Source organism: Lethenteron reissneri, chromosome 33, assembly GCF_015708825.2.
Source record: "Lethenteron reissneri isolate LAM-NWPU_2019-01 chromosome 33, ASM1570882v1, whole genome shotgun sequence".
NCBI lineage: Eukaryota > Metazoa > Chordata > Hyperoartia > Petromyzontiformes > Petromyzontidae > Lethenteron > Lethenteron reissneri.
The window spans coordinates 10789938-10813248 of record NC_083811.1 but is presented as its reverse complement, the minus strand read 5'-3'; the positions used below and the strand labels follow the sequence as shown (position 1 = coordinate 10813248).

The 23311-nt window shown below is 44.2% G+C and overlaps 1 protein-coding gene across 3 annotated transcripts in view; it reads left to right on the top strand.

Annotated features, from left to right (window-relative positions):
* Nucleotides 1-23311, top strand: part of ARHGEF39 (Rho guanine nucleotide exchange factor 39) — a 162128-nt gene that overhangs the window by 106290 nt on the left and 32527 nt on the right. For all 3 annotated transcript variants that reach the window (XM_061564601.1, XM_061564600.1, XM_061564598.1), the window contains one exon: nucleotides 16234-16375. In XM_061564601.1, coding sequence (XP_061420585.1) covers nucleotides 16234-16375 — 142 coding nt within the window. The remainder of the gene's footprint in view (nucleotides 1-16233; nucleotides 16376-23311) is intronic.

The following is a 23311-nucleotide window of genomic DNA, read 5'->3' as shown; positions in this document are numbered from 1 at the left end:
CATGTGAATGTGGAATTTTCACGATTGGCTCATTGCCACCGGTGGACACGCGTGTCGGCCCATTGCTCGTTTCCGCAGGGAGACGCATTGACTTGACATTCACCGTAAACTTCATCAAACCTAGTTGCGTGATTTTAGCAAAATTCAACTCTTCAAGTGAAGATGCTGAGCCTCTGATATAGACATGTTTTATTTTCATGGTTAGCACGGCACAAGAACACACAAACCCCGATACTCATGGGTAGCCTTCACAGTGCTGACGGTAATCAGACCACACAATCGTGTGGTCTGATTCTGCCTGTGTTGCCACATCTTGTTATTGTAGCATGGTACAACAATGACGATAAATAACAACGTCTCAATTCGTGCAGATAACGCCTCGCGGAGTCTCGCCGTTTGGAGAAAAGTCTTGCATCGGATGCTTAACACCTCTCATCAGTTTAATTATATAGTTGCGTAACAGAATCGACGTACTTTATCTTGCTCGACTTATTGTGGGCTGGAGTGACGTGCACTGCTTCTCTGAACCCTGGCGACCTGAGTTCCATTCCTAGCCACGGCTAACATCAACAGTGAGGGCGATCTGGGTCTCACACCTCCCCCCCCCATTTCCCTTCACAATCAGCACTAACCAAAATGGAGAAGTATGGTCAAACAGTCCTCATGACTGAGCTGGCACGGAGTTTTTTTTTTCCTATTACAAATAGTTCATCTTGAAAATTGCTTGAGATGAAAAGGGTGTTTTATCATTGAGAGGCTTTCATCCAACAGTGTATTGACAATGTCTGTGGATTGTAAACGATTTCCATACTAAATTTCAAAACGCCGATGGAAAAATCCCCATTGCCTTAGCACCATGAATGCCTCCGTTAAATCGACCCGGCCTTGTTGCACCGTTTGACGTTATGCGGCGCACGTGAATGTGTGCTTTTGGAGCAGAGTGTGAAGTTCTTGTTGTAAACCTTCCCTGCACCTGTGTGCGACAATGCACAAAGGAGCTCCGCTATTTCCTCTGCCATTCGCTGAGACGATTCTTCCTTCTTTCGTGTGGATTAACAACAGCAGAATAAGGATGTGATTTTCCATTTTTTATCCACTCGGTTGTTTGTTCAGAAGCAGAGTGGATCTCGTCCATTCCTACTTTAAAGCAGTGAAGACAGCAGCAGCGGAGTTGTTTACGATGTGGTCGATGGTTTGGGATTCATGGTCGCACTCGTAGGCTGCCGAATCTCTGATGCGCCATTTTTGCATCAGGTGGCCGCATCGGCCAAACCCTGATTCGGTTGATGGTCAACCATTGGTTCGATGGTAGGGTCCTGTACGAAATGTTTATTTTTTTACATCGGCCGCAGTCCAGACTTGCTTCCATCTATCGCCTTCGTTTGTATTTGTGTGGCGTGGAGTGAGGCTGCTGTGATCCAGAATGGGTGACATGATTTTAGGCAAATAGGCGGCGCTTGGTTTATGTCCCGATGTATCGAAAGTTGCGGGTTGACGATCATTCTTTTGGTACTCCACCGACGGCCGCTGTTTCCCGACGGATTTGCGGCGGAGCAATCTGGGTGAGCACTGTGAAGCCACTGGGTCGGCGTCGACATCAGCATACCTGGGATGGCAAGCATCGCGATGTTCAGTTGCGTGTCGATAACTCGAGTGCGAGCGCTGCATCCTCACACAGGTGAGAAATACTCTCCCGTCGTATAGACGAGGGCGAGCATGGCAGTTCGTACCGTTCGTGCATCATAGCCCCAGCTGCTTCCCGACAGTTTACAATATTCGTTCGGGTTTTGATCTTGTTACTCAAGTGCTCAATGTGTTGCCTGAAAGTGAGTCTTCGATCGAGCACCACTCCAAGGTATTTCGGCAGTGGGTGATGGTTTTACCACAAACCTCGATCTTCAGCGTACTTTTTGCCTTCGCGTTGTTGATATGGAATGCTGAGGATACTTTCTCGGTTGGGTTTGGCTGAAGTCACCAGGAGTAGTAATAATCTTCCCATTTCTTTAGGTTGGTGATCAAGATGTCTTTAGCTGCTTTGAGTGGCGTCGCTTGGCTGGTCAGTGAAAGATTGTCTAAGTATAGATTTGAAGCTTTCGTGACTGCAATGATTCATATTCTTAGGTTTTTTCGGTAAAGTCACGTAGGTACGTAGGTACGTGACTTTACCGAAAAAACCTAAGAATATCGTCTAAGTAATTGAACTTTCGGCTTAATGTGGGCAGCATGTCGCTGATGTAAAAATTCAACAGGGCTGATGCTAATTCCGACTCCTGCGGAAGGCCATTTTGTCGAGTTCATGGGCGGCTGACCTGATTTCTGAGATGGACGTGAAATTGTTGGTCGCTAAGCATACTGGCGATGAAGCAAACCGTTTTTTTCACACTTGATGGTGTTGGCGAGTTTAAAGAGGAGTCCTCGGCAGCAGACCATGTCGTATGCAGAGGACAAGTCTACGGAAGCAGCTGCTGTTTTCTGTTTATGCTGAAAGCTGGCTCCGATGACAAAGACCTGGTCACAAAAAGCTTCGTTGTGGCCAAAAACCTGCCTGCTTTGGTGGTATGGTGGCTTCCAAGGGCGAAGAGAATTGGGCTGGCAGTACTCACTCCAGTAGCTTGTGGGCTGTACAAAGAAGATACATTGGCCTGTAGCTGTGCGGGTCATCAGCAGGTTTTCTTGGCTTGAGAAAAATAACTTTTGCTTTTCTCCAAAGTCTTGGTAGCCTGCTGGTGGCAATAATTTTTGGAAAAAAATTCACCAGCCAGGTTCTTCCTTTTCTGCCAAGGTGATTTAGGAATTCTGAGTAAATCCTATCTGCGATTGTTACCCCCAGTGCAGCGTCTATTTCTTCTGGAAGTACAGCTGCAGACAGAGGAGAGTTTTTTTTTGTCACGGTGGCGAGTGTATCTTTTGCGACTTGTTGTATTGTGCGTTCGTGTTTTCGTCTTCCGATTGTTTTTGCATTGCCGAGAAGCTGCGCCGCGATCCCATTAGCAGTCGCCTCAGGAGTCCGGTGTTCTGAGGGTGCCGCTCCACCGATCTTCTGCAGTAACCCCCCATGCCCTGCGGCTGAAGTGCGTGAAGTCAAAAGACTCCATCAATGTTGCCCTCGTTGCTAGTCTGGCAGAATATGGCGACTGCAGGAAGGGCTGTTGCCATCTCTTGGTCACCGGTGCTTTGATGCTGTCGGGGAAGGTTTTCACTTTCTACACGTCCAGCTGGGGTTGTAGGAACCTGGGATAGCTCTGCAGAATCGCATTCCTGGTGGCTTTCTTCATAAGCATGATGAACTGTTCAAACGTTTCAGGGTTCGTGGAGATGCCGTGGATATTCTTTTCCAAAGAGGCTGTAAAACCAGGACAATTTGCCTGTTCAAAGTTCCAGCGGGCGGTCATGGTGTGCTGGAAATTACTGGGATTTCGTGGCCAACGTGGATGACGACAGGCTTGTTGCTGGCTGTGCGGGAAGCGAGGCAGGAATTTGTGCGTGGTGGGCAAAGGCTGAGTCATTCTTATCTGTAGGTACAAAGCACAGGTCTGGGTTGTATTCATTCCACCTTGCAGAGTGGTATGTGCCTTGATGCTTGGTGTCAAAAATGAGCGAGAGATCTTTGTGCAGATGCCCAATGAAGGATTTGTTCACCTTCCAGTTCGTTGACTGGGTAGCCCCACATCGTGTGATGGCTATTGAAGTCGCCTATGTAGAGCGTGGGATGTTGTACTGCTGGTCATGGTGGTAGGTGCCAGGTTGTTGTTGGCGGTTTGTAGACATTGTATACGATGAGACCAGCGATTCTTGTCCCAATTGTGAAGTCGTCTGTCCGAATGACTTCCGTTGTGTCTTTCATGTGATGATCGACATAAGTAGCCAGACTATTTAGTGTGGCCCTTGGAAGTAGCAAGGATGTACCCTGGAATGTTCAATCGTTGAAAGCTGCTTTCCCTCCACATGGGTTTTTTGGATAGTAAGGATGTCGATGTTTTCTTGCTGAAGGATCTTTGCGAGGACATCTGTGAATATATATATATTTTTCACCCGCTTGGGTGGCAGCGCAAGTGTAAATTCGCTTTGTTATTTTTATTTTATGATGTATTGTCGCATGTGCATGATGTGGCTGAGATTGTAGCGGCTGAGATGTGGCTGAGATTGTAGCGCAGGGGAAAATTGCCATTCTTGAAGCTAAAAGGAACGGAATTGTTATTACTTTCTTTCTGAAATTTTAACCGTTTTTGAAAGTAGCATTCAAGACCTCGGTTATTTTGTAAAGCTCGGGTATTAAATCCTTTTCAGTGCAGAGATCACGTGCTACGGCAATTCACGCACAATCGGGGGGGGGCTCTTATCTTTGTTTCAAGGGAGAAGCAAGACTACCATCTCAATCTTTTTCTTGATAAAAAAAAACATTGTAAATTGTTAATATTTGTGTAAAGCATCCTCAATGATGAGCTGCTATGCTCATCTTGTGAGCCAACAACTACTGATGTGCTGCTTAGTATAAATTCAAATGTGCCCATTCAAATTCATGGCATCGTACGCGGGTTTCTTGCCGTTCCAGAAATGTCCACAGGAGAACTCTATTTTCTCGGTGATATGGGGGACCAATATCGCGGATCCTATAATCCGCAGGGTTATCCGTAATTTTACTCCCCTTGAATACATGGGCTAATCAAATTGCTGGTAACCCTGCAGAAGATATTGAGTATTAGGAAGCTGCTTTGCTATGCCTTATGGGTAAAATTGTGGATAACCACGCATAACAAGAAGTAATAGGTTCGCGGATAACAGGAAATTGCATGGACCCTGCAGCTGCCGCTGGTAATAGGGCTGTGGGTAATAGGGCTGCGGATAAGAGGAGTTCTCCCATACATCCTCCTCATTGCACCACCTAAATCACAGTTGCGTTCCATCTGATTATAATTAAATATCAGCGGATTACCACAAAAGCCACTTCAGTGCTGCTGTGTGCAGGACATTACAGCGAGCGATGCCCACGTAGGAGGCATGGTGATGGTGGTTGATGGATCACACAGACATCAATGTGCGTTTGAAGCTCCCAACCCACAGCACAACCGGATAGCCAGGAGAAGGCAGTGGAGCAAGTAGTTTGATGATCTGTCTGTGAATAGTTTGTTTTCTATCGTACCATTGCATGCGTGGGCTTTCCCTGACTTGAATTTCGATTTAAAGCTTTCGTGACTGCAGGGATTCATCTTCTTGGTTCTTTCGGTAAAGTCATCACGTAGAAGGGAAATAATAAAATAATAAAAATAAAACATAATAAAATAATTCTCACGACGTTTCGGCCACAACACAAGCCCATTCAGAGGCTGTCTTCCCGACAGACCTGTTCTTCACCTGAGGACGGCTGCTTGCGTTGTGGCCGAAACGTCGTGAGAATTATTTTATAATGTTTTATTTTTATTATTTTATTATTTCCCTTCTAAGTGACTTTACCGAAAGAACTAAGAAGATGTTTCCCTGACTTAATGTCACGTGTAAAAACACGAATATCCCAAGCAGGATCTCTCTTAAAATGTTCCTTGAGACTCAGCCGATGCCATCCTGGGTAAATTAGGAATATGTATTAGAATCGATTCGCATCATGGCAAAATAAAGGTGATTGAGATGAAACTGTTCAGATGAGAATATCGGACCCATTACTGTGCATGGCTCTTTGGATGAAAGCCTATCCATTGATAATCTAAATCGACTAATTGGCAATCCATTATTCTTGGGTGCAGCTTAACGCCCTGCGATTTTGCTTATGCGCATTAATTCCACGCGCTTTTTATAATTTAAAATAATTAATACAATCAAGTTGACGTGATAGTTGCATGGCTCGCCGCCTTAGTGACATTACTCGGAGTTTTCTTCACAGGGCTTTTATTAAGTAATTTACCTCATTTATACTTTTGTTATTTCAAAAAAGAGTCATTATTTTAAATGCGATAACGGGTTATGAGTGTTAGTGTGTCAAACTAAACTTTCAAAATAATTAGCGAGCGTAATTTAAAAGCAAGGAATTGTAAGTGCACGTGAAATGTTTTGTTCTATTTAACTTTTCTATACGAGCATGTCTTGTCACAGAAAATTCTTGGTGTTTTTGAATGGATTTGCATTTTATGTTTCAACTTTAAACGTTGTCATTAAAGGTTTGGCGTTGGCACATTGAGCAAATACTTTTAGCACACATTAAGAGAGGGGTAGAACAAACATGACTTATCATGCGGATGACCGGATATTTCAACATTATCTAAAATTATATTTAAGATGAAGCCGTAACAAGCTGTCACTGTAATTACATTACTATTGTAGAAAGGAAACAAGTTTTTGTCGTTTATTTTCATAATTTGTTTATATCCCGTCTCCGTGAAAGTCTACATCTAGACAAACCACACGATTGTTAGTCGAACACAATACTCATTTGACCAACTTACTGCATTTAAAACCATGCAAAAATGTTTACAACTCTTCGTATTGATCTCCAAAATATTGCATGAAACATTCAGCTTCTACGCGTACATCTTGACGCACTGTGTGTGTACATTTAATACGCGCATTGTGTATCGACTGTATTTGGCTGGACGACACTGTGGTTAGAACGCTCGACTTGTAATCGTAATGTTGCCAGTTCAAATCTCGGTCCATGTTTGACTCGGCCTATAATTCCTCCCGGGCCAGTAAAAGGAACCCACTTTGTGTGTGGAAAACGTTGACAATGGAACGTGTATTTTCCACCACTTGCTCGGAGGCCACTGTTGAAGATGACTGCCTTCCGATTGCACGCTTCAGCAAGGAGGCACTTGGATTTGATACTCTTAGTTCTTTCGGTAAAGTCACGTAGGTAAAAAAATTTAATTAATAAAATAAAACAATAAAATCACGACGTTTCGGAGGCAACACAAGTCTCCGTCATCAGGTGGGACCGTCACATCCAGATTTGCTGCATCAAGTGAGGCAGGAATTCAAGATGCAAGCCCTTAAATACAAGTTTAGGGGGAGGGGAGGGGGGAGGAGCTTATCAGAATGTGGTAGCCAATGAATGGAACGTATTGGGAGGGGGGGGCGGGGCTAAAAGAGGGCGTGAGGTACTCGTGGGCGTCCTCGGCGTGGACGTGTTTGCGCGCAAGTCACTGTGGATGTACATGATAGAAAAGAAACGGAAATACCCATGTTAATACCAGTGTTGGCTGACAATAAAGAGAGTACTGTTAAACGCTGGGGATGTTAACACTCGGTAAAGTAAAATAGTGCCTGTCAGATAAGAAGGTCCAAAAATTGTGTAGTTAAATCTTTTTGCATGGTTGATAACATCTGTCCAATGATTACTAAGTTGACTTTGCAGGAAAGCAGCAACTGTTGCCTTGTGGAGATAGCTGGCTCCCGGCAGGGGAATGTGTAACTTCTACCACTGGCTCAGGCCCATCGCTGGAGATCAACACTTGATACTCTTTGGTTTTTTCGGTAAAGTCGCAGTGAATTTGGCTGTAACGGTTCCACCTGAAGACGGAAGCTTGTGTTGCCTCCGAAACGTCGCGATTAAATTTTGTTGTTTTTTCATTTTCTTTACCTACGTGACTTTACCGAAAAAACCAAAGAGTATGAATCCTTGCAGTCACGAAAGCTTCAAATCTATAATCAACACTTGATATTTAAGCACGGACTCGTTGCCTTTGATTTGTTTTTAGGCTATCTAGCTGCCTTTTATATGAAAGTTACATTTCAAAAGGTGAAGGTGCAGCCCTGCAATTAGGGCCTTCACTATAGCACGCTCTAGAGAGCCCCCTCTGGATTGTATTTTTTGTCCTGTTCTTCCACGCTCTCCGGACACCTCGGAAGAGCTGGGAGGACCTACACTTTACCCCACCACACACGACCTCCCGATCGACTGTGATGTGGACCCGTTTATATTTCTGGGCAGACAAAGGCACGATGGTGGGGGGGGGGGGGGGGGCAAATGTAAGAAACTGGCACGACTGTTTCAACCACTGTGCCGGAATTGCTAACCATTCCACCACGGACGGCAGGCATCCCTTACGCACAAGTATACACGCACGTACCGAGATGCACGCACGGGCCACGTACATCATTTCACGTTGTTATACGGCTTCCTTAAAACGTCGACGAGGGGCAATGGCTCTTCCGCTCGTCGACCCTGCATCCGACCAACGTGAGCGGCATCCCTGAGCGCGCGGGGGGGGGGGGGGGGCCGCACTTGTGGAATGTGCCGGCGGAGTATTTACGGCGCCTCCGCCGCGTGCACGGGGAGAAGTTGCGTCCGCGTCCGCAGACGCTGACCTTGCTTGGGATCCCCGCGAAAAGGTCGCCAAGGGCCGATTGATCAGGCTGAGCGGCGGGCCCCTCTTGACAGCCTCCCCGCCTCTAATTGTATCCCCAAAGGCCGCGCCGCGGCTGAGGGCCCGTAATGCAGGCTGGCCACGGCTAACGGCTCGTTAAGGGCCTACCGGCCTCGTAAAGCTTCGCGTAATTAGTTTGTTATCCGCCGGCTGTCGCGGTCTCTCACATTGCGCGAAGGGCGCTGTTTTTTTTTTTGTCCGCGCGTGAGATTGATGGGGCTGGGAAGCCAGCGCAGGGGCCTCTTGGGTTGAAGTGTTGTCATTTGCGGAGGGGAACACACAACAAAATGTGCCCTTTTTTTTTCTTAGGCACTAGTCATTACTTCTGGGAGGGCCTGTCTCGTTATCTTTTGTTATCAACGCTTTTCCCAGCATTGATTTCTCGCCTCCATTAGTCCTCCTCGATGTATTTGGTGCATGTTTGTTTGCCGGATAACTTGTCCTTGTTAGACTTTTCCTGTAGACATAGAAGCCCTCACTAATCTGACTGGGCGCCTCAAATAAATTCTGCTCAGCACACTTCCCGCGAAGGTCACTGTCAAGGAAAGCTGCGTCCTCGATGTGTTTGCGCAGTTTAATGGTTTGTAAAGCCGGTGCAGCAAGTTGTCTTGGTTAGAGAAGCTCCTTTGGTTTTAAAGGCATCACTCTTCTTCATCTATTCCAAATACACGCGTATTGATTTTCCCAATGCTTCTGATCTACAGAGCTCATGTGTAGGACTCTCCTGCCTCGCGTTAAATGTTCTCGAACATAATTGCATTTTTCGTTTTTTACCTGAATGTAGGCATTTTTGTGATAGCAACCACACTTTTTTAAAATAATGACTCGTATTGAATAAATAATTTGTATCCCTTGCAAGTGACATAAACCTATGAGATTTATGGAAGGAACTTTGGTTTTGTGTGTGCGTGCTTTCTTTATACTAAATCAAATGTTACTTTACAGCTACTTAACGTTGTAGGGGAAAATTGTCATGCTAATTTTTATCCCAAAAATCTGAAAAACATTTCATGGCTATAGTCCTAACATTTGGAACTGCCAGTTTTCATAGAAATGACCATTTAATTTCAGTGCATGTCCTCAATTTTTTTAAATGGAATATCGTAATGGGAACTACACAAGGTTTTCATACAATGTTGTTATCAAGGTATTTTTGTTACAGCAATTTTGTTAATCTACTGCTGGATAAAAGCCTCCACATGCTTTTTGGACACGGGGGGTTATTGGATCACACCGGACTTGTCAGTAAAAGGTGGAAGGCCCTGGAACCATGTCACATGTCACTCGCCACTGTTGTAATCAAACCCAGGTCGCCGAGTTCACGACAAATTGTGTTCACCACTTTCCAATCGCAGCCATGAACATATAAGTACAATAACGTGATCGCTTTGGGTGAAATTAATTTAATTTAATTACATATTGACATGATCAACCAACAGCAACACGAAAACTATCAAAACAAGGCAGCAGGCTTAATTTTTAAAGCAGATTGAGAGTGCCTTGAGCCTTTTGCAAGTGAAACGGTTAAAGGCTTGCACAGAAGAGTGGGGAGTGTTTGTCTTTTGAGTTTGGCTTCTCTTGGCCGTTGAATAGCGGCTCTTCACTATCGCCAAACACAAAGCCATTGACCCTCCTCACCTGCATGCTTTTTTAATTATTTCACGCGCAACACTTTGAGAGATACAAAGGTACAAATTGCAGACTTAATTTTGCACATCTTCTATTTATTCTGCGAGGAATGTTACACGCAAATGTGCAGAAATGTTAGTGAGCTTTCACAAAGCCTTTTGCTTGTTCACGAACCTCTTCAATGTGTGCGGTGACAGCTTTAACCGAATTGACGTTACTGCTGCGTACGTGTTAGCCAGTGTACTGTGTGTCTTCTCCGGTGCGTCTTCAAGTTGGGCCTTTGAGCCGTGCCTTTGGATCGTGCCTTGGGGTTGTGCCGCGTGCAATTCGGCACGACGTGCAACTGCATGGTGTCTGACGTTTCGGTCCGCCTGCCGGAGCTGCTTCTGAGGCTCTAGTTTCTGAACGAAAATGCCAACAAGCAGTGAAAAGCGGCAGACATCGATCAATCGATTGACCTTTATTTTACGTGCCAATATCGCCCTCGATAAAGTCGGCATCGGTGCACAATACAACGGAACTTGAACGGTGCAGGGGGCACAGAGCAACAGGAATGACAAGAAACCCATCACGCCCCTCAGCGGCTAACACCGACCGAGCAAAGTGAATTGTAATTGGCGCGCAAAATAAAGTGCAACCGTGCGCAACGAACCGCACGAGAAAGTGAAAGCGGTAAATGCAAATAAATAAAATAAATTAGAAAAAAAAGAGACAGTTTTAATTTAACCCGTTTGATCATCACGCCAGACGAGCCGCCGCACAGCCTGAAAACACGTGGCAGGGCTGTGAATCTCGCGGTTTCGAGTTGCGGTGCAAATGGCTGCATCTTGTATGGCGCGCTCGGGCTCGGCTGGAATGTGGGGTGAGGAGGCTTCACCACCGTCGTCATTAACAATGCCCCGGCCTCTCCGCGGCCGCGTGAGACATCGGTCTACGTGAAATTATTGGCATTTTTATAATGTGCTTACACATTGCTCTGTTTGCAATGCGTCGCGTAAATAAATCACCAGCGGAACCCCCTATGTCTTGTTATTGTTATTACGGCCGTGCTCAAAAAAATATTTTTAAGTCGTACTTTGCTTCCGTGTTATTATTGTTGATGTGTTTGTAATATTGATTTTTTATTATTATTTATTATGGTGCAACACCGACATTTACAAAAAAATTCAACACATTCTTTGTTTTCTACCATGTGCTCATGAAAAGAAACTGTAATGGGGGTATGCTGTGGTGGTTTCTACTCTTATATTTATTACATTCATACTTTGAAATATATTGCCACTGACATCTTAATTGTGTAAAACAGTGCCAAGGTGCGAGACGAAGAATTGCTCCGCTGCAGCGTCTGTAGTCAGCGGGTTTACATGCCAGTTCATAGCCTCAGAAGGTGAAAAAACCCTTTCGTTCCTGTACGTGTGATTGCTCTTATGATTATTGATGCACTTGCTGTTTAGAGTTTATTGACAGCACGATTTCGCTCGAACTAAGCCTTTCAGAAGGTTGAATCGGTTATTAGGTTTTGAAGAGGAGTGGACTGAGCGCCACCTGAATCGGCCGCATTTCCAGGAGGCAAGTGGACCACCTGTATAGGCGCCTGTGGCGTTCGCCATTATGAACCCAGACCGCAGCGTCTCTTGAGACTAGCCCACGGCCCTCCGGTCTGTTGCTCCTGAGCGAGTACGCTTGGGTCACCCCGTTTACGAAGACGAGCGCGCTTGTCGCAGAACCACGCGGTGGCCCGTGAACCTGCCCCTTCCGCCCCCTATTGAAACGTTGCGAGCAGCCTGTGATGTAGGGACGCCCTGCCACCTTTCATGAGGAACCCTCGTGCACTGCCTCCCGAGCCCACGATGCCACCTCTGAAAAAGGGGGGTGAACGTGCCCGCTTCCTTTTACTCCGCCGCTGCCCATTACAGAGGCCACACCGGTGCTTTACCCATGGCCTTAACCCCCTTTCCCGTTACCGAGAAGTCTGCAAGTCGCAGGGTGGGTGTCTCGTTCACTTCCGAATCTCGGAACGCGCAAGCGGCTCGACGTTTAATTTAGAGAGGCGTAGCGCCGTTGTTTTTAAAGACATTGTACTCGCCACAGAGAACTGTAGCCACACGACCGCACTATCAAAGCTGGCACCAAACTGTGCCAGACGCCCCCTCGCATGGCCTTGTGGGAGCCTCGGTACTGATGATAACTTATTTTATTTTTTCTTCCGGTTTCGTTTTGATGGTGTACACGTGTGTCATCGGAATGAAATCGAAAGAAAAACTAATGACGTACACATACGTCAACAGATAGGGGAATAGAACATTGTATAAAAAGATGTCATTAAAAGCTGTGTGAAGCGGGGGGTTTTGTAATCCCGTATCTGGGTAAATGAAATGCACTTCAATGTTCTGCACAAGAATATGGAACGTCGCAAGGGCCACCATCCATGATATTTGGACAGGCTCATTGTATTTCTTGTAGTTTTATATTCAATGTCATTGTTCTTTATAACCAACTGAAAGCCCACTGACATTATTTCATGTTGTATGGCCTCAGGTGAATACAAATTAGTGTACCCAAAATATTGAAGGCAACAGTTTGTGTAAAATAAATATAAAAACGGTACACTTTACATATACAGTACCATACCCAAAAACGAACTTACATTTCCAACATTTTTATTAATATCCATAATGATGTTACACTCTGTGTGTGTGTGTGTATATAACTAATTGCACGAAAATAACACGTAACCACTGTCGCTGGCAGATGTTACCATCCCCAAAGTATCAATGTTCAAGCAAGTATTTTAATAACATTTATCTTCATCGGCGATCTTGAGCCAGTGGTTGAAAGTCCATAGTCACATGTCAAGGTGTGCCAGTTTCATCCATGGAGTTACCACCGTCGCCAACCCACAAGTGGTATTCATTTGATCGGCACTGAAGGAAATGGTACGGCAAGCCGATTCCCCATTCGAGATATGAACTTAGGACCTTCTGACTACGAGTCGAGCGCTCCTATGTATTACAATAACAGCCGTAATTTGTAGTGCGGGTAATTAAATGTAAATGAAATATCCTTTGTGCGCTGCATATGTTCATGTTCTTGTCACGGCCATCTCTGATGGCTGCCGAGGTAATTGCGGGTCTGCGCGCTCCTCATTGCGCACCACAACCGCACACACGCACCGACTCGAAACACGCCGTGCCAAATTCACTGTTTTTTTTTTACTCTATTTTTTTACCAGGTAAGGCCCACTGCAATATATACCTTTTTTCAGAAGCGGCCTGGCTGCAAATAACAGCTCACCAAAGTGGCTTCATCACGGGAAAATGTATCGCAACCAAATACTAAAAAGGCATGTTTGTTAATGTGGAGATAAATACCGGAAGACCCGGAGAAAAAGCCACATGACCACAGGGAGTGCAAACTCCAAATACACAGGCGTCAGGGTCGGAATCGAACCCACGATCTCCTGTATTCCAGGCGAGGGAGATAACATCCAGCCACCATGGCAATTGCAAGTGCAGCGACAGCCATTCTTTGGTTGTTGGCATTGCTCTTAATGAATGTCAGTTTTATGCGAGGGGACACCGGTAAATGCTCAGAGATGGCCGTGAAGTGGGCCTCGGATGAATGTGCAGACGCTGCCTGTTGCCTCGTTTGGTGGCGCTAATGCCCGCTGGCGATATAGACTTGTTACACCCTTTCAATTAGAACGTGTGTTTTTTTACCATTCAGAATGCCACAGAGGGCATTCGATTTGTTGAACACCACTTCACTGCCGACCAGTCCGAGCCAGCAGCAGTTACAAAATTAATAGCTTCCTCACTCCTCCACGATGACATCTTTGAGTACAAATATTAGACGAAATAACGCACCAGATTTTTTTTCTTGTGACGTTTCTTGAGATATATACAGTCGTACACGGTTTCCTTTCGGGTATTAATATATTGTACACCTATGGCCCATTCTTCAATCCACTGCGGAATGAAGGTCTCCACATGCCTTCTAGGCTCTGAAGGACATTTAATAATGCCTGACCACGCGGGTCAGTGCATGTTGGTGAGTACCTACGTGACTTGACCGAAAGAACCAAAGAGTATGGATTCCTGCAGTCACGAAAGCTTCACATCAAGATTGAGTGCAGAACAATAAAGAAGTTTGCTGCACTGCCCACTACTGCCCACAAGGCCCACTGCACCTGTCGACGAGACATGGTGGTCATCCATCCGAGCATAATCCAGGCCTCAAATCCTGCTTCATTTTTGAGATGTGATGAGATCTGGTGCATTCTTGGTGATTTGGTCAAAGGCAATGATACTTTACGTACATTTATTTATCGCAGTGACACGAATCTCCTGAAGATAAAGGGCAGATATTTAGTCTCAGACTGGATATGATGAGTTGTAAATACTGATGGCCATTCCAAGCATTCGTTCGCAAATGTTAATTCACAATTTAGTGAAAGTTGCTTGCGTTAGTGTGTCAGTTTAAACGACGCTAATAAGTAACGGCGACTTTTGTGCTGGTCGCATAAAGCAACGGTTTGACCTTTCAAGCAGCCAAAAGAGTGGCTGATGCATGTGCCATATTTCAGCCCGAGTGTTATGACCTCATTTGGAACGAGACAGCCTCCTCAGCTGTGAAGCCCCCTGTAACACACTTGAGCAGAGCTGCAAGACTTATTTTAAAGTGTGACCGTTTCACTTTACGACTGCGACTTCGACTGCGGGATAGAACCGGCTCCCGGCTGCCACACGGACTCAACATCACATGTCAGACACCCCGTCTAATGTTACGAAACAACACAAGGGCGTGTCTTTCTTTACTATCCAAATATACCCTCTGAGCCAGGTCCCTTAATACGTAGGCTGAGCTATAAAGTACGCAGAATTTTTGTATATTCATCAAGATGATTTTTTTTATATCACTTGAGCTTTAATTTTATGAGAATACACACAGTGTTACGTATTATTTTTGTTATATTTGTTGTGTTTTTTTTCAAAGATCCCAATGTTTTTTACACGTTTAAGCAGCATATGCAATATTACATATACTAAAAAGGTTTGAGAAAGACACGTAAACCAATGAGTACTACTTGTCCTAATTAACACATTGTGGTGGCCATCAGAAAACACACCGCATATAGTTTGCACGCAAGTTTAAATATCGTGCTCTCCAAATTATTTATGTGCGTGTGTATGGGTTCGTGCACGTGTATATGCCTCTTTATAAAATGGCATACCCTTGACTACGTGCACTTGCAATCAGTCCTTTGGAGTGGTGTTTTTTTTGACAGATCCTTTGTCATTTCTTGGAGCTTCCTGTAAGAGCCACTTAGTGCTCTCTCGGCACTCACTGACCATGCCTGTTCCGCGCATGTTATTGTGCATGCCCGTGTGCGTGTGTGTGTGCGTGTGTATGCCCGTGTGCGTGTGTGTGTGTATGCCCGTGTGCGTGTGTGTGTGTGCGTGTGTATGCCCGTGTGCGTGTGTGTGTGTATGCCCGTGTGCGTGTGTGTGTGTGCGTGTGTATGCCCGTGTGCGTGTGTGTGTGTATGCCCGTGTGTGTGTGTGTGCGTGTGTGTGTATGCGTGTGGGGGGGGGAGCCGTGGTGTCGCAGTTAGTGCACTGCGCTACGAACCCGGTGAATCGAACCCGCTCATAGCCACCACCAGTGACGATTATCTGAGCCGGTCCTGGGCCTTCCCTGGGTCGACTCGACCTCAAATGAGTACCTGGTGTGGTGTGTAACCATCGCCAATGGAGAGACAAAGGCGGCCGGGCTTGGTGCTGGCCACCCACCCCCTCGTGTGCCATGCCAGCCTTCATAGGCGCTCGCTAACAGCACTTACCCCAACGGTATGTTAAGGCTATACGGGGGATCTTTATCTTTTGTGTGTGCTTGTACCAGCATTTGTGGTTCTGTGTCTATGAACAAGCCCGGTTTAATTCCTGGCTTCGCCCATCAATGGCAACTGGTATCTGAAGCTCACCAAAGTAAATGTGATTATGAATGTGACACATGTTCATCGCCATTATCAGCCAATGTCCATCCAGAGCTGGATGAAGACCTCATTCCATCACCTGGCTACCCATGATGTAGTGAATGGAAGGCGCAATATGATTGTTAAATGTTGAAGATCACCACCCATCATGGATCTGTTATGCCACCACAGTCCACTTGACCGACATCATCACTCTGTCGCCACGGTTTGCCGTCCGTTCACACACACTCACGTGTACGTGTTTTTATCTGCCAGGCATCTGAAGGCGCGGTCGGCTGTCATACATCGCAAGGACAACCTTGCGCGACGGCCCTTGCGTTCTGTGGCAGCGGAGAACATGCAGCCTGAAAATTCCACGGAGCCTAAAGAGCCACCGCCATCCAGAAAGAGGCACAGGGTAAGAGTGTTGTGGCATATCAATGATGTGTCCAATAACTGTTCGTCTACCTTTGTCTTTGAGTAAGTTGATATTTCCAATCTCTTTTTGGGTGGAAACTCACCCCATCATCTCTCAAGAATTAATAAAATTGGTTCAATCGTGTTTGTCCTATGGATAGGTTGGTCCCCACTATTGGAATGTGGAATATCCACCAGGAACTCACGGCCGGCCACTCAGCCGCTGTTTATCGTGCATTTGTGCTGTGATTTTTTTAATATTTATATTTTAGAACATGTTAAGTCTAAACTACCCATTTTAAAACTGACATTTGATGAGATGTTAATGTTAGTCAAAAAAAATGTGCGCAGCAGTAGTGAAATTATACAATATTAAGACAATGATCCCCCTTTTAACCAGGATAGGTTGTTTGGGCAAATGTTGTTGGTGAGCACCTATTTAAGGCTGCAAGCAAATGGGGGAGTGGTACGATCAGTAAGATTCAAACCTGTCTCTCTCTTTCCATCGCTTATGTTTAACACATTGTGGGTATTCACTTTAGGCCGAGTCAGTTTAGAGAGACCAAGGCAAAATTCAAAGGTACAGATACCAATTGCAAAAAGTAATTGTACATGTATGCTGTATGTTGAACTTCTTCTGCACCGTACGTAGCCAGCCGTGCATGAGTTTTCAATCTGGATGTAAAAGTGCATAGCTCCAGGAGCTTCCTGATACCGGAACGAAGAGCGTTCCAGATGGCCGCAGAAGCGCATCTGAAAGCGCTCGATTCAGTGACCGTCTTTGCCCGATGGCTATCCAAAAGCCACTGTGAGGATGACATAATTTCCAGGACACAAAGCTAAAGGAATAAAAATAACGTCCGCTGCTTTATAAATCCATTGTTGGAGGAAGGCCTCCCCATGTCGGATCAATTATGGTGATTGTTTGACCATATTTCGCCATGCTGATCAGTGTGGATCAGTGAAAGATGAGCAAGTCCAGAAATGGTTCTCAGATATCATTCGCTACTGATTTTAGCTCTCGGCAGATCTAGAGAACTCAGGTAGCCAGGTTCATAGCACAGTGTGCTAACCACTGCTTAACATATTGTATGTGGCCAGACATCTGCAATAAAAAAGAGAGAGGTTCACAGAAATACTAGATGTCTTCACTTGTATTATATATATATCAAGTAAAATAAATTGCTTGCGTAGGACACAGAAATATTGAAAATGCAATCTAATTTTTATATATATATTTGAACCGAATGTTGTCAATATACACATTTTTAAATGTTCACGAACTCGCTGCAAATAGTTTGTCAATACGAGTCGATACCTCACTCAATTGGCCTCGTAAGGCTGCCGTGCCACGAGTGGGCTACCCACTCGTGGGTGCGTTGGTCAAATGTGAACATGAATCCTGTTTCAGCGTCAATACACGCGAAGTGCCCCGCGCGCTTCTCCCCAATGGCACTGCAATCACGCTGCTGCCAGCGTCACGTGACGAAATGAAGGCGCCTACAATTTGGAACTCGCACAGAGAGGTGATGTAACGTCGTATTGTGCCAAGAGAATGGCCCTTGGAGGAGGACGACAACACAGTCACTTCAGTGGACCTCTTGTCTGTAGTATAGTATGTTGAACTTCTTTTGCACCGTACATAGCCAGCCATGCTAATCGAAGGTGCGGGTGAAGGACAGCAAACTGAACACAAAAAAGCAGTTTTAAAGAAATGAGTTTTAAATCTCTATTTTAAAAGTGCATAGCTCCTGTGGCGTTCCAGACGGCCGCTAATGCGCATCTGAAAGCGCGCAATGCAGTGACCGTCTTTGTTCGAGGGCTAGCTAAAGCCACTGTGAGGATGACCGGAGTTCACGTGATGGTTTATGCTCCTTGATGAGATCAGCAGGGGATTGTGGTTCATTTGTGACAAGCACTTTGTGTGCAATGATTGCGACCTCATGTATACATTCGGAAACCGGAAGCCAATGCAGCACTAGACGGACACGGTCGGATCTCGCAGTGCCTTAGTTATTCTTCTCTTAAATGTCCCAGCTCGATGCCTCTGCCCATGTCACAAACTCATTCTACTAAAGTGTCCGTTTTGTCTCATGCATACCGTGTGTGGCTAGTGTAACGCAGGATGCAACATTTATATTTTACCATGTTTCTATAACCTTGCGCAATTAAATATATGTGTTGGGTTGTATCTCGTGTGCCATCATTATTGCCCTTTGTTATTGGTCGATTCATGTTGTAGGCATTTGGGGCCCGTGTTCGGCAACTGCAATCATAATAAAATAAAATAAAAACTTTACGAGCATCTTTTGCAGCATATGAATCAAATGCATCTAATATGTAAATTGAAGATGCAATGATCCAATTATGATGATGTTCATAAGTGTGTCATTAAAGAGCGTTTGGCCTCTGAAGATCGTGTGAAAAATGTTGGTTATAAATAATAATGGGGTCCAGCACCATTACGCACTTTATTTCCTCCAGCTGAGAAAACATCATTACTCACATTAAATTTTAATTTAAAGTTGCATTTAGAGTGTAATTCACACTGTGGCACACACATTCGCTTGTGCATTATCCGACGTACGAAAACACGTGCGTCTTGCAGTGGATGCCGAGTGTGCTTTTTAATGCCTCGACTTGGGGGTGAGGTTGGTGAATCGTGGTGGGATGTAAGTTGTGAATCATTGGTGAAAGCAAGAGCCAATATGATTATACACGCAGGATGCTTACATGCGGAGCCAATAAGTCTCTAGGAGGGAGTGCTCTGCCAGTAGACTTTTGATATATTTCATAAATTGTTCTCTCGTGCGCTCGCAATGCGATTTTACTGTGCGAGCAAAACATTTTACATTCGAAAGGAGTTTGCCAAGGATTCCATAGCAGAATCATTGAACGTACCTTCTCGATTGAAAACTCATTTCTTTCTAACCGCTTTTTTGTGTTTAGTTGGCTGTCCTTCCCTCGCACTTCCGATAAGCACGTTTGGTTAGATGCGGTGATAAAGAAGTTCTACATACATACAAACATACAAGCAGCGGCACTGCTATGGGAAACGTAGCAATAAGCATAACTATATTCTGATGCAGGGACATGCTTTGACTCGATTTTGATTTAAATAAAGATAATATCATTAAACATATTATTTTACACGGGCAATGTTTATACAAGCTCCTATCTGTATATATTAGTTAAGCACATAGTGATGCATTGACCCATACATTAAAATGTATTCTTGATCTCGCGTTACACATGAAAATATAACAAAACAAATATATTACAATAAATGCTAAGCAGACTTGAGTCTGCATCGTACTTGGGTGGGTAACCACTGTGTGCGAATAACAGGTACTTTCGGCACTCTGGGCAGCAGTGGGGCTGACCAATGTGGTGAAGTATGGTCAAATATCCCTCACAACTTGTGGAGGCCCTCGTCCAGTAGTAGATTGACTAAAGGGCTGTACACATCCATGGTAGAAGGGAAGTAATAAAATAATAAAAATAAAACAGCGTCTTCTCGACAGACTTGTTTCTTCACCTGAGGACGGCTGCTTGCGTTGTGGCCGAAACGTCGTGAAAATTATTTTATTATGTTTTATTTTTATTATTTTATTACTTCTCTTCTACGTGACTTTACCGAAAGAACCAAGAAGATGAATCCCTGCAGTCACGAAAGCTTTAAATCGAAAAATACGTCCATGGTACTTCACACAAACAATGACATGCCTTTGTCATGAGCTTTAGAATTGGATTGAATCACTAAATATATGCATCATCACATGCCCAATAAATAATGTCCTTCACACCAATACGTTATATAAACAAATTAAATGTTTTGCGTTTTGGCATGGGATCAAAGATCCATTCGAAACTCGGGCAGAACAGTGCAACCGTTTGTATTGCAGCATGTCCCATGGAAGTGGATTTCACAGAGCTACCAATGAGAGATCCCTTCAAGTGACTTCTGGTCCACACACAGTAGGGTGCAGCACTTCCCACTCACTCTGGATATGGGAGTAAGGTTCGTAGCATGACAATTAAGGCATTCATTTCATTCTCAGTGATGGAATTTGCCCATGTTTATTTTGATTTCGTTATTGAGAGAGCCATTGGCTACTAAGCTGAGGCGATAAACTCACTCCACTTGAGGACGTGGTTTAATCACAGGCAGCTGCCTAGATTAAAACCCACGACTTTACTCATACCACCTTTACGCTGATACATAACTCAATGAGTGAAATTTGTATTTAAAGCTGATGATGATCGCTTGTGTTGCAGTCGAAACGTCGTGAGAATTTTGATTGTTTCATATTTATTATTTTATTATTTCCCTTCTACATGACTTTACCCAAAGAACCAAGAATATCAATGAGTGAAGTTGGAGTGAGTTTGGAAAAGTTGTGTCTCCTACCAGATTGCCAAGAGGCATTTCGTGGCTTATTTGGCTTAAAGAGAATGAATGATTGCCTGACTTAATGGCCATTATATTGTATGGATATAAAGAGATGCGTTTTATACTGTGACCATAGACTTAATAATAATGTAATAATACACATTAAATAAGATATTAGCAACAACTCAACGTATGGTCAAGAAACTGAAATTTGAGTTAAAATAAGAAAAAATTACCAGCGTTGTCAATTTTGACGAGTTTAGCTTGACATTCACCATTGAACATGTTTTAAAAGTTGCTTAAACAGAATTCTCATTATAAAAGTTATTCCATTAAAATAGTAGTGTTTGTTCGTATCTTTAATAATTTCCAATCTTATTACTTTCCAGAATATTGCCCCTTGCATTAAAATGTAGATCATATTGATGGATAACACATTGTAATACGATTTCTATTATTGGGCCTTATTATAAATGGTATCTTTTGCATAAATCACCACTAAACTCTGTTACTATTCAAATCGGTCATTAACGTGGAGGTCTCGCTAAGTGAAACTCAAAGGAGAGCCGAGTTCATTTCACCGTGCTGTTTTTGCTTTACTTAGAAAAAAACACTTTTTTTAAATGAGTGCTTTACGCAGTGGTTAGAGCAATTTGCCAAGTGACCTCCTTTCAATTTGTGTCCACTACTAACATCAGTAGCGAGTGCTGTCTGAGCCCATCCTGCACCCCGCCGCCTTCATCAATCCCCAACTGACCAACCACCGAGGACTGACACGGCCGTCGGGAAGGCTTTCTTCCAGCAGTGGTTTGGCACAAGGCTTAAATAATTAATACCATTATATTATTGTCATTATTATTATTATTTGAATAACTGTCCATTTTACTTGCCGAAAGTATACAGCACCACAATGCCTGTTGTGAAAAAAGTGAGCAGAATATTGTTGAAGAAAGCTGAGATTTCCTTATTTTTCCTTTGCCAGCTTGAGCAATTATCACTGAATCGCTGACCGATATTCGCGGTGGTAAAACAATAAATGGGGATATCTGAACAGGAATGTTCATCACGTTCCGTCACTCCAGATGCACCATTTTTGCAATTTGTTTCTCTAATCTTAATGTTCAGTTTAGTTAAATATTTAATTTATAATGAAGTAATTTATTTGACATTTTTTTAATTTGTTGACTTTTTTCATTGCAGTATTTATTGTATTCGTAATTTGTATGCGACCTGTTGCAAACGTTGTGTTTTTATTTTACAGTTTTTCTGTTTTGTTGATGAAACCCGATTCAAGAGCTTCTGAGCTCTCAGGGCAATTCTAAATAAACTGTTCCTAAACCTCGGGTGCCATATTAGCTGACACTGGCTGCTCCTCGCAATCGTAATCTTCTCTTTTGATTTAAAGCTTTCGTGACTGCAGGGATTCATCTTCTTGGTTCTTTCGGTAAAGTCACGTAGAAGGGAAATAATACAATAATAAAAATAAAACATAATAAAAAAAAATATTTTATTAAATTAGAGTTTTATTAGTTTCTTATTTTTATTTTATAATGTTTGATTTTTATTATTTTCTTATTTCCCTTCTACGTGACTTTACCGAAAGAACCAAGAAGATCGCAAGCTTCATTTGAAAACCGCCTTTATGTACGTTGGGATTTGCTCAGTTTGTGAGCACCGGTGCTTTCAAAGTTGATTGTTGCATCTCACCTTATGGGAAACTCTGCGGCCGGGCTTCATGTCCATTGTAATTTTGCTAACGTGCCTTCAAAATGAGCTGTGGGCCTGAAATACCGGCATTGGCACTGTTAACTAATGATCCCGGATGGACGAGGGCAGTCGTCTTTTGAAGGAGGCAGCAGAGGCCTCGGAAAAACGGCGCCCATGGGGGGTTTGAACCGACCGAAAATTTTCGCTCGCCGACGCCGCCATGCAGTTTGCTGTCTCTCGCCGTGGTTCAGTGAAACCTCCTGGCACAGCCGTTGCCAAGCCTCTGAGGCTCCCGCAGGTGAGGCAACGGGGCCAGGTTAACGAGCGTTAACATCTCGCCACCGAGTTGACTACCTCGCCTGGTACACAGGAGTTCGTGGGTTCTATCCCGACTCTAACGCCTGCTGTGTATTTGGAGTTTTCGTCTCTCTCCCTGTGGTCGCGTCGACTTTTCTCCGGGTCCTCCACATTTAGAATCAATGTGCGTTCATAGTATTTGGATGCTGCTCTGAATTTCCACGTGATAAGCCACTTCGTTAAGCTATTATTTGTGGCCACTCGAGCAACCGTTTGTGTCCAGGACCTCGTACTCGTTTTGAGGTTGAAGAATATGCTCTGCAGCTTCATGTGGTGGTGATGCCAGCTTGTTTTCGTTTGAGACTCAGAGGTCAACACCAATCCAGAGGTTTGCATGCTTAAGCAAATGCTTCTTGATAACATTGGTCTGAAAAGCCAAAATGGTGAAGTACTTTTTTGTTATTTATATCTGGGGATACAGAATGGAGTTCTGCTTATATTGGCTTCTGTTTGAGAGCCTTGTGGAGTGTATTGTTGTCA